Below are 15,218 nucleotides of genomic sequence, written 5' to 3' on the forward strand. Positions count from 1 at the left end.
TCCAAAACCACAGAGAAACCCTGTCTCGAAAAACCAAAAAAAAAAAAAAAAAAAGATGAGCAGTGATGTATTCATAAGATTTGAGCCTATAAATTATCCCTGAAAGTTTCCATCCCTTAAACATTCTGCTGCTTCTTCACAGTGCTGTACTAGGAACCATCTTTCAGCACATGAGCATTTTGGGAACAGAATAGCACATCTAAACTATAGTAAAGTCCTATATATTAAAACTCAAAAAATTTTTTGCACTGCCATGTCTGCAGTGCTGGGGTTACAGATGCACACTACCATGCATCACTCTCTTTGCTCAATGTGGTGCTTTTAGCAAGGTTGGGAAACATTGAGATCAGTATGAGAAGGAAATACTGAGGAAGTTGAGTGGAGATTTGGAGATATACAATGCTGACCAATAAACAGTTCTAAACTAGGGTTTAGAAAAGAATGGAAAAGCTCAGGATAGCTATTGAGAATTTTAGTAGTCATCTATGTAGTAGTGGTAAATGACCTGCAAAAGGGGAGTTTACATTCTTCCACACACACACACACCCCCCCCCAAACAGGGCTTAGCTGTAGTTTTGGAGCCTGTCCTGGAACTAGCTCTTGTACAACATGCTGGCCTTGAACTCACAGAGATCCACCTGCCTCTGCCTACCGAGTGCTGGGATTAAAGGCATGTTTCACCACCGCCCGGCTGGGAGTTTGCATTCTTAAGAAAATAGCATTGTGTTATCACTGTTACTGCAATAAATATCTGAGGCAAATCAACTTAGAAGAAAAATTTTGGCTCATCATTTTGGAAGTTTTACTTTATAATTGATAGGCCCCATTGTTTTGGACCTGTAGTGGTGCCGTATATCATGACAGAAGCACTTAGCAGAGAAAGCCCATTTACTGTATAGTTGGGAATCTAGCCTTCATGGTTTGGCATTTCCAAAATCCATTTAAAGGCACATCTTGTTAGATCCTATGTCTAAAAGTTTCTGCTACCTCCCAACAGGATTATTGGCTGAGGATCAAAACTTTTATTATTATGATGATGATTATGATTATTATTATTGTTGTTATTCAGGGTCTGTTTATGTAACCTTGGCTGTCCTGGAACTCACTGTTTAGATATGGCTGACCTCAAAAGAGATTTACCTACTTCTTCCTTCCAAGTGTGGGGATTAAAGGCATGTACCACTATGCCCAGCTAAGATCAAAGCTTTTAACATCTTTTAAAACCTTTAAGGGATACTGTAGTGTCGCGGCCCCCCTCGTCCAGCAAGGATGATGCGACCACCGGAGCTCTTCTCACTGCAGTTTTATTTCAGGACCTTTTGACAATTGTAAAATTGCTCTCTCCTCTCCTCTCCTCTCCTCTCCCCTCCCCTCCTCTCCTCTCCCCTCCCCTCCCCTCCCCTCCCCTCCCCTCCCCTCCCCTCTCCCCTCCCCTCCCCTCCCCCCTCCCCTCCCCTCCCCTCTCTCTCTACCTTTCCCAACCCTTAAGTAGGCATGGACAACCAACCCTGGATTGCCAGGTGGGCACTGCCCATAGGTCCCCGCATATGCAAGCAGCTGACAATCATTGCGTGATAATAGCATAAGTCAGGCCTAGTTGATATTAGGAGTTGGTTATCACAGAGAGCACTCGCTTTCGGGATTGCGGAGGGCGGGAGCCAGCACCATTAGGTGCGGCTCCATGCAGCTCTCTACATTGCCAATCAGGTGTGACTTCACGCAGCTCGCTACAGTGTAGACTTTAGCAAACATCAATCCCTTGGAGAACATCTATGCTGAAAATAGGACTTAGAGCAACAAAAGTAAACTTGTTTACTGTGTGATGTTTTAAGAAAACAATATTTATTCATTCAAGTGGTTTCAGGGATTAAATTTTATTTAATATGTAAGAAATCAAAGTTCAAACTTACTAATTGCCACTTGTTCATGATAGCTAGGTCAACTAGCTATCCTTGTGCTGTCAGTATCATTTCTTTCTAGATATATTCATATCTGTCACTATTAAATGTAGTTGGTCAAGTTGCTAGTTAACATAGCAATTTCCATTTTTTTTTTTTTTTTTTTTGGTTTTTCGAGACAGGGTTTCTCTGTGGTTTTGGAGCCTGTCCTAGAACTAGCTCTTGTAGACCAGGCTGGTGTAGTAGGGAGCTGCGGGCCTCTTCCCACAGCCCGGCTCCCGCATGGTTAGCTTTATACCCGAAATAACAACACACGCATTGTATTCTTTTAAACACTGCTTGGCCCATTTCTATTCATTTGTGTAGCACCCCAAGGTGTGCTTACTGGGAAGATTCTAGCCTACGTCCATCCTGGGTCGGAGCTTTATTGTGTCTGCCAGGGAGAGGGGAGCATGGGGTCTGTCTCTCAGAGGAGCTGCCCTGCATCTGAGCTCACTTCCTCTTCCTCCCAGCATTCTATTCTGTTTACTCCACCTACCTATGTTTTAACCTATGAGGGCCAAGCAGTTTCTTTATTACTTAACCAATGAAATCAACAGATTGATATATGACACTCCCACATCAGGCTGGTCTCGAACTTACAGAGATCCGCCTGCCTCTGCCTCCCAAGTGCTGGGATTAAAGGCGTGCGCCACCACCGCCCGGCTAGCAATTTCCAATTCAGAGAAATCAGTATACAAACCTGGAAGAGAGATGTTTAGTGTTTTCTAACCAATAATTGTAATTAATAATGCTTAACTACATTTTTAATTTTTTTGTGTGTGGGTGTTTTAGCTGCATGTGTCTGTGTACCACGTGTGCAGTGCCCACAGAGGCCAGAAGAAGGCATTAGATTCCATGGAACTAGAGTTAAGAGATAGTCGTAAGCTGCCATGTGGGTGCTAGAAATCAAACCTGATTCCTCTAGAAGAGCCGTTCGTGATCTTAACCACCTGGCTGCCTCTGTAACCCCTAAGTAGAAGAAATTGTTTAGGAGGATACTTTTAAAATTTTAAAAAATACATAGTGCGTGCCTATGTGTGTGTGTATGGAGGTTGGAAGACAACTTATGTGTAATTATTCAGCCACAGATAAGGCTGCACTTCTGGGTTCTGCGCCAGGTAATTTCATTATGGGAGTCAGTTTTCTCCTTCTATTGTTTGGATCCTGGGGATTCAACACAGGTCATTAGGCTTTGATGGCAGTTGCTGGCCCTCCAAAGACGCTTTTTATTATGACATTGGAAGATCCTATGTATTTCCTACACTGTCTGTCATACTCCTGTAAAGGAGTATAGAAGGTAATGATTATTTTGCCTGCTAAGAGAGATAAGAGAGTGCAGTACATTGAGTATTTGGGCTACTCTTACAGTTATTGTTAAAATATATTTAAGGTAAATTATATTTGAACTTGTAAACGGTGTTCAGTTTTGGGTAAGGAGAGGAATGATCCGTAGTTGAGAGGTATGGTGAGTAGATTTGAATCTCATTTTCTTTTACTTTGAAACTGTAAGGTGGATATGACCTCATCTACTTCCCAGATGTCCCAGTCTCTAGTGACACAATAAGCCCTTAGCTGATCTAACAGGTTATAGCTGTTTGTACCTACTTTATAAGATCTTCTACTATGATGATCAAGGCCAATGCAAAAGATGGGGAGTTGGAAACTGTTTCCAGTAAGTGTGTGTGTGTGTGTGTGTGTGTGTGTGTGTGTGAGAGAGAGAGAGAGAGAGAGAGAGAGAGACAGACAGACAGACAGACAGACTGACTGACTGACTGACTGACTGACTGACTGACTGACTGACTGACTAACTCACACACCACACCATGGAAGCCAGAAGGAGGATGTCAGATCCCCTGGAGCTGTAGTTAATGAAATTGTGAGCAACCCATCATGGATGCTGGAAACTGAACTTGGAAACCAAACAGATCCTTTGGAAGTGTAGCAAGTGCTCCTGTCACTGAGCCATCCTTCCAGTCCCCATTCATTGAGTTTTGGTTTTTCTTCCTTTTTTATTTTTTTGTTTTTCAAGACAGGGTTTCTCTGTAGCTTTGAAACTTGTTCTGGAACTTGCTACCCTCCAACTCACAGAGATCCTCCTACCTCTTCCTCCACCACTGCCTGGCGTCAGTTCATTGAATTTTAATAGAGTGCTCAAATACAGTAGATTCACCCACGTTGATACTTTAATACGTTAGACTAAGAAAAGATTTGGGGTCTTGTAAGTTATATTTTCAATTTTAACATGTGCACAAACCAACTTAATTCATACCCCATACTAGAGCATTGTTAATGCATATTTGTCTGCATATTTTTGTAATATATGATAGCAAAGAAAAGTTTGACTAAGAAAAATCATCTGGTCTCTTTCAGTCACTATTGATTGGGATGTCGGGCAGGTACTCTTTAAGATGCTGATATAATACTTAAAAAAACAAAGCACAAAATTCTTGCATTCCTGGAGCTATTGTCAGAAAATACATTAAAAACGGTTTGGTGACTCATTCCTATCATCCCAACACTTAAGAGGCTGTGGCAGTATTTCCACATGTTCTAGGCCAGCCTGGGCTACAAAATAGGAGCCTGTCCCAAACAATATATACAAGGTAAATTATATTTGAACTTTAATCATTATCTGTCTCTAGGTAGGGACAAGAAGCAAGCAAACTAGCAAGAAACCTTGTTTCACAGGGGAGATTTTTTCCAGTGTAGGTGGTTTGTGATTAGAGGGAAAAAGTCACCTCAGTCATTGTGGATAATGGTGCTCACAGAGAACTGGGAGAAGAGAAACTAATAAGGCTGCTGGAGGCAGGGATTTTTGTTTGGCTTTTGTCTGTTGTTTTCAGTACTACTGTATCCCCAGGCTCCAAAATAGTACTTGACTATGATCAATATTCAGTAAATACAGGTTGATGGAAGTGCTTATTGTTTTAAACTTACTTAAAGATATATGCTTTACATCTAGCCAGTTGGAAATTTTATTTCCATTGCTTTATTTGTAATGTTATTGCAGCAAAAGCATATGAATATTGATAGCTAATCTTACAGTTATCTAATATTGCAAAGAGTAGACTTGGACATGAACTTAAAAGGTCATCTTTTGTTAAATCTCCTGTGTAGGAAAATGGAGAAATATATTAGGTATGTAATTTTAATTAATAATTTAAAAACTAGGACAACATAATTGGGTGCCCTCTTGAGAAAATGGAGAAAGGTATTTAACCCTAAATATAAAAGGGCTAACCCCAAAAGTTTAAGACTTCTATCTGTGTGGGAAAGTGGGAGGGAAAATAGAGCACAACTAAGCTGCTCTTTGTTGATATCAGAAACGGGCCTGTCATTCACTTTGGCGTTGAAGCATGGCCTATCTCGGGGGGCAGGACGAGGACTTTTTCCCCTCCCACAAGAGTTGGACAGTTTCTACAGGCTCAGAAAGCTCCGAGCAGTTTTTCAAGTTTCTCCTCCTTTTTCTCTCTGAAATTCATGGTGCATTTGCTCTGCTTTCAAAATGCGTTAAGGTCTTCTGCTTTGTGACTGACTGCCTTGGAGCCAACAGATAGTCGGACATGTATAATTCGCATTATGCAGGTCTTGTGAGTAAGTTAATTTTATTTTTTAAACTACTTAAAATTTAAATGATATTTAGAAAAACAATAGCTTGGACTTAGGCATTTTATCACCTTTTACCTTTAAGCATTTTTTAAAAAAATTTTAAAAAGCATTTGTAATTTAGCAAGAAAACCAAGCTCCATGCAGAAAAACCGCTTTCTCAGCACCTGCGTTTTGAGTTTCTTTGGTTGTGTCTTTGTTATTTGGGCAGTTGCAGCACATCTGTTCAAGCCACTTGGCCGGTTTTCTTGAGCATCTTTTTAGTTTTATTGAGAAGTATTTTAAATTGAGCTTGTCTGAGCTCGATTGCTTACGTCTGACACAGTCTCAAGTTTCCACTGAATGGTAACAAAGACTGTAGAGTGTTGTTGGTACTGCAGTGAGAGGCATGCTTCCTCAGACCAGGTAAGAGAGACCAGTTTGTTTCTCACAGCCTGGTGAGTTTTTACGGTGTTTGTATTTGTTAAGCAGCTGCCATGCTAAATAGAAAAGTAGCCAGGAACATGCTGATTTCAAGACGTCCTTGTTAGTTACAGATAGAAAAACTACAGAGCATGGGGGTAGGGGATGGGGGAGGGGTAGAGTTAGCCTAGTTTAGCCTCAGCTATTTATATAAATTAATTAAAATGCAGAAATAATTCTGGAATCTTTTTTCATTCAAAAGTTAAAGAAGCAGTTGAAGATAATAGTCATTTAAAAGGTACTTCATGGTTATTCCTCGTGAAAGCAGTTCTAGTGGTAGTTTTTACTTTCATTTTTTCCCAGTAAATAAGATTTGCCCCTATTAAATATTTTTCTGTTTATGAAAACTTTAAAATTTTCAGCAACAAAGTATGCTTCCTCAGAATCTCTAGAAATCAACCTGCACATGAAAAAAAATTCAGCCATTGTTGCTATTTTCCCTTTTTTCCCCTAGTACAATTTTCTTTAAAGTATTTGTGCTTTGAAAATGTCAGCTGTATTCTAATGAAGCTCCAGCATTGTTTGCTCATAAAGGAGCCGGTGCATTCCACTGCTTGATGGTTTATTATGAGGCACAGTATGAGAGTGGGTGGCACCATTTGGTGTCTGCCTCTTGGGGTGGTGACTGCCATTATGTTAGCTTTGGACTGGCAAAGAAAATATAGCATGCAAGATGCTATACAGAATCTGGGTCCTGTGAAGAAAATCTTATCCCTAAACAATTCTTAGTGAGCCAGGAATGTGTAACAGCTTGATTGAGTTGATCATTTCAAGTATACCCTTGAAGTCTGCATTGTGGTTACAATTTATAGTCAATGAAACACATATCTTGTTGTCTTTTAATATCATTCTTTTTACTTTAATAAGAAGATAAATGTTTTTGTAAGCTATAATATTTTAATGGATATAGCAATGTTTTATATAATGTACTTCAAAAAAGTTTAAGGAAAAAAGTTTAAGGAACTTAGCATGGGTAGGGAGGGGGAGTTGGAGAGGGGCAGAGAGCCTTTCTTTCAGTTAGGAAAGCCCTGGTGAAAAAAAAAAAAGCAACAGATGTTTCTTCTGTTACAATTGAAGTTGTTTCATTCAAAATTCAACAGAAGCTGGAATGAGGAGAGGGGTCATAAATCTGACCTAAATGGTGAATAAATAAGACAGCCGTTTATCATCTATAATTTATTTAAAATTCACCCTTTATATTCAGGATTTGAGAATCAGCATAACAAAAATGAGTATAAGTTTTTGTTAAAGAGGCTGTTTTAAAGAAACCTCAAAATTTGTATAATGAAAATAGAGAAAGTTAATTTAGTGCATTTAAGTTACACAGGAAATAGATCATTAGATTAGATATAACTCTTAAAACCCAAAGTCAAATAGAATATATAGGAAATGCTTAGTTGCAGAAGATTGTAATTGCATAATAGGTACAAAGGCTTAAAATGAAACAGGAAACATCAGTTGTCCGTGTTGATAGGTCATTTATATAAGAAGCATGAGACTCTCCAAAGACTTTCTGAATGAAAAATGTGGGAGAAATGTTTTGAGTGTAATTGAAGTGAGAGTTGCAGTTTGTTTATGGGAAGAAAAATTATAAGCTGAGGTTGGTTGCTCGTGAAAAAAGGGTGATGTTTATTTGCTGGAAAGAGCAAGAAGGAAAATAATATGCACGTAATGAAAGCAGTCATGTCCATTTTACAAGTTTTTTATCCATCAAATTCATTATAAGTAAAGTAGAAATCTTCCCTTTCCTTTTATAAGTAATGCAGGGAGTTCTGTGCTCTTGTGTGATTCTCACACGTTACAGCTGTCATTTCGGGGTGGAAGGAACTGTAGGGTCTTATGTAGCTCACTTTGTTAGAACCTTTTTTCGGGGGATCAGGGTAAAAGGACTCACTGCGTAGCTCTGACTGGCTTGAAACTCAGAGAAATCCACCTCCCTTTTACCTGTTCCCCCACCCCCACCCTCCATATACTAGCTTTAAAGTTGTAAGCCATCATGCTGGGACTGGCCTAGAACTTTGGATCCTTCTGCTTCTGTTCCCCGTCACACCACTCCTGTCTAACTCTGAGGTCTTTTGGTTTTGTTAGTATGGTGATTGAACCTAGGCAAGCATGCTACCATTTAGCTACATCCTTTGCTTTTTGTAAAAAAAAAAAAAGAAAAATAAAAAGAAATTATTATGATTGGTGTGACAGACCATGAGGGCTGTAGCCCACAGGGAGTCAGTTTTCTTCCCCCACCTTTACACGGGATCCTGGATCCTGAGGTTGAACTCAGGTCATCAGTCTTGAGGAACAAACACTGTACCCACTGAGCCCTGTATATCTTGGGCCCCGTATGCTTTTCTTAAAGCAAACCTTTTGCTTGTTTGATTTGGTTGGGTTTTTTATTTTTTTGTTTGTTTGGTTGTTTGCTTTTTGAGGCATAGTCTCTATATAGCTTTTCATGGAACTCATTTTGTAGACCAGGGTGGTCTGCCTCTGCCTCCAGATTGCTGGTATTAAAGGTGTGCGCCACCTACACCAGAGTAACTGAGCCTTTGAAAACTTGAGCTAAGCTCCAGATCTTTTTAAAAATTTTATATGTGTAGATGTTTTACCTGCACACATTTCTGTTCACCACTTGCGTTGCTGGTGCCTGTGCAGACCGGAAGAGGGCACCAGATTCCCTGGACCTCTGAAAGAGCGACTAATACTCTTAGTCTCTGAGGGCCCTCTCTGCCCAGCACCAGATCTTCCGTTAGGCATTTATTAGTTTCCATATCTTACTCTGTAAAGTTAGTAGTAATATTTAATAGCCAAAAAATTCTTCGGCTACATTTTAAATTTTGTGCATTAGACAGGTATACATTGTAGTTTCTAAATATTTAATTGATCTTGGAAGAATGGGAATGATTCCATTGTTTTCGTGTTTGGCTAGGAACTGTAGGCTTCCTTGAAGGTTTCTTCAGATAAGGATGAAAGAGTTTAGAGACTTTTGAAGTTTATCAGATTTTTCCCTTATTAAGATTAAGATTCTAAAATTGCCGGGCGGTGGTGGTGCACGCCTCTAATCCCAGCACTCGGGAGGCAGAGGCAGGTTGCTCTCTGCGAGTTTGAGACCAGCCTGGTCTACAAGAGCTAGTTCCAAGACAGACTCCAAAAAGCTGCAGAGAAACCCTGTCTTGAAAAACAAAACAAAACAAAAAAAAAATTCTTAAATTGATCCGCATACACTTTAAAGGAATAACAACAAATAGTCTTGACCAAATTTCAATGGAATAGACAACCTTTAAAAAAGTATAACCGTAATAGCATTGTAGATTGCAGGTATCAGAAATGTACACAGGACACCATATTATATAATGTATATTATAATGAAGAAAATAGCAATACAGAAATCACTGAGATTGTGACACTTCAAATTAAGACTTATAAACTAAGAAGTGAAGTTTCTAAAGATAAATACCATAAAAGTAAATTTTTTTCTTTTTTTAATTGATATTTATTGAGCTCTACATTTTTCTCTGCTCCCCTCCCTGCCTCTCCTCTCCCCGCATCAACCCTCCCCCAATGTCCCCATGCTCCCAATTTACTCAGGAGATCTTGTCTTTTTATACTTTCTACTTCCCATGTAGATTAGATCTGTGTAAGTCTGTCTTAGTGTCCTCATTGTTGTCTAAGTTCTCTGGGATTGTGTTTGTAGGCTGGCTTTCTTTGCTTTATGTTTAAAAACCACCTATGAGTGAGTACATGTGATAATTGTCTTTCTGTGTCTGGGTTACCTCACTCAATAATGTTTTCTAGTTCTATCCATTTTCCTGCAAAATTCAAGCTGTCATTATTTTTTTCTGCTGTGTAGTACTTCATTGTGGAAATGTACCACATTTTTTTTCTAATCCATTCTTTGATCGAGGGTCATTTAGGTTGTTTCCAGGTTCTGGCTACAACAAACAAAGCTGCTATGAACATAGTTGAGCACATGTCCTTGTGGCACGATTGAGCATCCTTTGGATATATACCTAAAAGTGGTATTATTGGGTCTTGAGGAAGATTGTTTCCTAATTTTCTGAGAAATTGCCACACTGACATCCAAAGGATTTGTATTAGCTTGCATTCCCACCAGCAACGCAGAAGTGTTCCCTTTTCCCCACAACCTCCAGCATAAGTTGTCATCAGTGTTTTTGATCTTGGCCATTCTTACAGGTGTAAGATGGAATCTCAGAGTTGTTTTGATTTGCATTTCTCTGATGACTAAGGATGTTGAATATTTTCTTAAGTGTCTTTCAGCCGTTTTAGATTCCTTTGTTGAGAGTTCTCTGTTTAGGTCTGTACTCCATTTTTTTTTTTTTTTATTGGATTATGTGATCTTTTGGTGTCCAATTTCCTAAGTTCTTTGTATATTTTGGAGATCAGACCTCTGTCTGATGTGGGGTTAGTGAAGATCTTTTCCCATTCTGTAGGCTGTCATTTTGTCTTGTTGACCGTGTCCTTTGCTTTACAGAAGCTTTTCAGTTTCAGGAGGTCCCATTTACTAATTGTTTCTCTCAGTGTCTGTGCTGCTGGAGTTCTATTTAGGAAGTGGTTCCCTGTGCCATGCGTTCAAGTGTTCCCACTTTCTCTTCTGTATGGTTCAGTGTGACTTTATGTTGAGGTCTTTGATCTATTTGTGCTTGAGTTTTGTGCATGGTGATAGATATGGGTTTATTTTCATTTTTCTACATCTTGATATCCAATTATGCCAGCACCACTTGTTAAATATGCTTTCTTTTTTCCGTTTGATATATTTTGCTTCTTTATCAAATATTAGGTGTTCGAAGATGTGTGGATTGATATCCGGGTCTTCTATTTGGTTCCATTGGTCCTCCTGTCTGTTCTTATGCCAATACCAGGCTGTTTTCAGTACTGTAGCTCTGTAGTAGAGTTTGAAGTCAGGGATTGTGATGCCTCCAAAAGTTCTTTTATTGCCCAGGATTGTTTTGGCTATCCTGGGATTTTTGCTTTTCCAAATGAAATTGAGTACCGTTCTTTCAAGATCTTTGAAGAATTTTTCTGGGATTTTGATGGGCCATAAAAGTAAATTATGCAATCATTTTATGTTCAACATATGTGTGGTAAGTGGACGTATACGCCACCATATATATGATATTCAGAGAACCTTATGGAGTCATTTCTTTCCTTCTACCTTTATGTGGATTCCTGAGATTGAACTCAACTTGTTATGCTTCTGTGCCAAATGTTTTTACATGCCGTTGAACTGGCCTGCCTCTCTCTGTCTCTCTGTCTCTCTGTCTCTCTGTCTCTCTCTCTGTCTCTCTCTCTGTCTCTCTCTCTCTCTCTCCTATGTGTGTATGTCCTATCTATATCTATATCCTATATCTAAATATACAGGGAATATCTATATATCCTGTATAAAAACCAATTTTTATTATACTACAGAATTATACTCTTTCATTTACTTGTAAAACAGGCTGTTTTGTTGTTGAGGCTGTCCTCATTATATCGCTAAATATAACCTTGAACATCTAATACTACTGCTTTTTTTGTGTGTGTGTTGAGATGACAGGCATGTGCCACCACTCTGTTTTATGTGGTTCTGGATAGGAACCCTGGATTTCATGCATACTAAACAAGCACTGTACAGCATTTTGTTTATTGAGACATGGTTTTCCTCTGTAGCCTAGGCTGACTCTGGGCTCACTATATAGCCCAGAGATAATTTTATTATATATATATACATACACATGCTCTCTAAATCTAGTAGCCTAGATTGATCTTAGACTTACTATATATTTGAAGATGACCTTGAACTACTGATTTTCTGTCTCTTCCAGGTGCTGGGGTTACAATTAAAATTCACTACATTCAGTTTATAAATAGGTTTTCCTTTTTTGAGACAAGGTCTTAATAAATACCCTTGTCTGGCCTAATATATATGTAATCCAGGCTGGCTTTGATTTGTTACAGTCCTCCTGTTATCGACCTCCAGAGTACTGGGATTATAGACATAAGCTATCACACCTTCATTTCTAATAAGCTCTACCACAGTTACTATACTGTTCAAAGCATGGAATGATAGAAGGCTTTAGGAACATGGTGTACTTATAGATTTGTCCTCATTGTGAACTGTTCATCTTAAACCAAGGTCTTAACTGAGCGGTGGTGGCGCACGCCTTTAATCCCAGCACTCGGGAGGCAGAGGCAGGCGGATCTCTGTGAGTTCGAAGCCAGCCTGATCTACAAGAACTAGTTCCAGGACAGGCTCCAGAGCTATGGAGAAACCCTGTCTCGAAAAAACAAACAAACAAACAAACAAAAAAAACTAAGGTCTTAGGGAAGTCATCTTACCTATTATTTTTCCTCAAACTAAGAAATGTAGTTATAAAAGACTTACGTCAGTATGCCCAGAGAGTAATTGATGTAGTTATTCTCACTGCCTTACATATGTATGTACAACTTGGAGTAATTGATGACTACCTATGAACTTCTTATCTCTGGGGTAGGGTTAAGAGGGAAAATTTACCTGCTGCTTATATTTTTTATGGAAAGAAGCCTTTTACATTGTGAATACTATACTTCGAGAACTCTTTTTAATGCATCCATGGAACTGTGTGTGCACAATCTTGTCAAATTGTTCCCTTCCCCCATGCTGGCCTTAAACTCCCTATAATCCTCCTGCCTCAGTTTCACAATTACTGGGATTACAGGTATGTGCTGCCATGCTGGTAAGGATCTAGGACCTTATTGTGTAGTAACAGTGTTTCCTATCATGTTCCAGGCTACAGATTATCAAGTAAACATGTAAACTAACAGCACATAACTTTGGTTTTAGTAAATTACTTATTTGTAATGAATATCTGGCAGATTTGAGGTGATACAAAACCCACTGACTTGAAATACTTATAGAAGACAAGAACTTTTTTTCTTAGAGTTTTATTAGTATATATTAATTGTACATAGTGGGTTTCATTATAACATTTTTATACATGTACATAATGTATCTTGATCGTAGTCACCCCCCTTACTTGCCCTTGTTTCCTACTGCTACTTCTAATTTCCTTCCTCTTCCGCTGGCCTGCCTTCTACTCCTTCCCTCTCTATTTGTGTGTGTGACCCAATAGGTTTCATTAGGGTTTCACAGAAGCATATTTACAGGCACACGTGCACCTTACAAAGTGACTGTATTACTGTATTACCAGCCATTAACTGTGTATAAATACTCAGGGAAGGATGAGGGAGTTAGAACTACAGAAAAAATTTTAAAGGTGCACACCTTTAATCCCAGCACTGGGGGGGGGGGGTAGAGGCAGGAGGATCTCTGTGAGTTCAAGGCCAGCCTGTTCTACAAGAGCTAGTTCCAGGACAGGCTCCAAAGCCACAGAGAACCCCTGTCTCAAAAAACAAAAACAACAAAAAAAGATTTTTTGTAAACAGGTGCTTTGTCTGCACTCCAGCCACGGAGATAGAAATTTTTAATGAAAGTACTCAGCTTAGTTTGGCCTGGAACTTGCTGCTGCTCTCAAACACACGATTCTGCCTCAGCCTTCTACATGCTATAGTTAGAGTTGCACTATGTGAATGTGATACCCCAGAATGTTTTTTAATAGATAGATGGGTTTTTTTTCCCTCTTAGAATTTTAAATTGAATTTAGGGCCTTGTGTATCTTGTCAAGTACTCCAAACATTGAGATGCACCCCCAGCCTTCTTTTTCACTTAAGGGAAAAATAAAAAGATGTTTTTGAGCTGAATTTGGTGGTACGTGCCTTTAATCTCAGCACTTGGTAGGCAGAAACGTGTGGAGTTCATGACTAGCCTGGTTCCAGGACTACATATAGAGAAACCCTGTCTCAAACAAAACACACAAAAGTGTGTTTTTAAGCATTTGTTTGTCTTGTATGTTTCTGTATGTACATAAGCATACTATTGCATATATGTGGAGGTTAGAGAAAAATATGATTTCCAGGGATCAAAATCAGGTTGGCAGGCTTGCAACAGGCATTTCAATTCTCTGAACTATCTTGCTGACCTCTCTTACTTTTTGAGGAAGGGTCTCATTAAGCGCTCAGGCAGGTCTGGAATTTTCAATCCTGTACACTCAGCTTTTCTAGTAGCCGAGATTTCAGGCCTTTCTTGTCAGAAATAGGTGTGAATAAAGTTTTTAGTACACAATAAGCTTTTGTTGATATTGACATATAACCATAAGATTTCTTGCTTTTTGTATAGTCTTCAAAAAATACAGGACTTTCAGAAAGGCTCAGAGTGTAAAGATGTCGGCCATAAGTCTGATGACCTAAGATTTGTACTCCAGAACCCATGTGGTGGAAGGAAACAACTGCAAGTGGTCCTCTGATCTCCATGTTTATGCCACTAATAAATAGTTAAATAAACAAATAAATGTAAAGTGATGCCTGGCTGTGTTGGCGCATTTCTTTAATCCCAGCACTTGGGAGGTAGAGACAGGCGGAACTCTGTGAGTTCAACGCCAGCCTGATCAACAAAGCAAATTCCTGGACAACCAGATCTGTTACACAAAGAAACCCTCTCTTTAAAAACCAAAAAACAAACAAACAAAAAAGGAAGTGTTATGTAGGAAGCTTCAGTGATAATTCCTAAAGTGGATGTTCTTGTCAAATGAGAACATGAATAACTTGAAGCAAAGTTTGAGTGATGTACTTAGTATGATGTTATGGCTCATAGTGATCCCCTTTATATTTTCTAAGGAAAAGAACTGCCATGTGTTCTCTTTGAACTCATGTCTTTTTTTTTTAAAGATTTATTTATTTATTATGTATACAACATTCCTTCCATGTATGCTTGCATGCCATAAGAGGGCACCAGATCTCATTATAGATGGCTGTGAGCCACCATGTGGTTGCTGGGAATTGAACTCAGGACCTCTGGAAGAGCAGTCAGTGCTCTTAACCTCTGAGCCCCTGAACTCATGTCTTAAAGTTGTATAATCTTCAGAGCCCAACTTTTTAATTTAAGATCTATTTGTAATCATTGTTAACTTTTTATAAATAACAGAAAAATATCTCACTTGAGTATAAATTAGAATGATTTGTTACTGCAGTATGAATGCCATCTGAGAGGAATTTATAAGCTTCATGAGAACTATTTCCAATTAAGTACTATTTATTTTTACAGTCATGGATTCTGACCTTTGTGGTCACACCCAGCTACCTCCATCTACTGCAGCCACTCAGTGGCTGCTCGTCTGAGATAAAATA

General features: G+C 39.0%; 1 protein-coding gene across 9 annotated transcripts in view; it reads left to right on the forward strand.

Moving 5' to 3' along the window:
- The window catches only part of Tfdp2 (transcription factor Dp-2), a 119,542-nt gene that overhangs the window by 42,231 nt on the left and 62,093 nt on the right, over positions 1-15,218 (forward strand). Inside the window, exon 1 of one of the 9 annotated variants that reach the window (XM_057766723.1) lies at positions 5,412-5,534. The exons of 7 other annotated variants lie outside the window; for them this stretch is intronic. In XM_057766723.1, coding sequence (XP_057622706.1) covers positions 5,504-5,534 — 31 coding nt within the window. In that variant the 5' untranslated portion in view covers positions 5,412-5,503. Of the gene's footprint in view, positions 1-5,411; positions 5,535-5,903; positions 5,952-15,218 lie in introns of those variants that run through there. One more of the 9 variants, XM_057766727.1, reaches the window with a different exon arrangement.

This window comes from Chionomys nivalis, chromosome 4 (assembly GCF_950005125.1).
Source record: "Chionomys nivalis chromosome 4, mChiNiv1.1, whole genome shotgun sequence".
NCBI classification, from domain to species: domain Eukaryota; kingdom Metazoa; phylum Chordata; class Mammalia; order Rodentia; family Cricetidae; genus Chionomys; species Chionomys nivalis.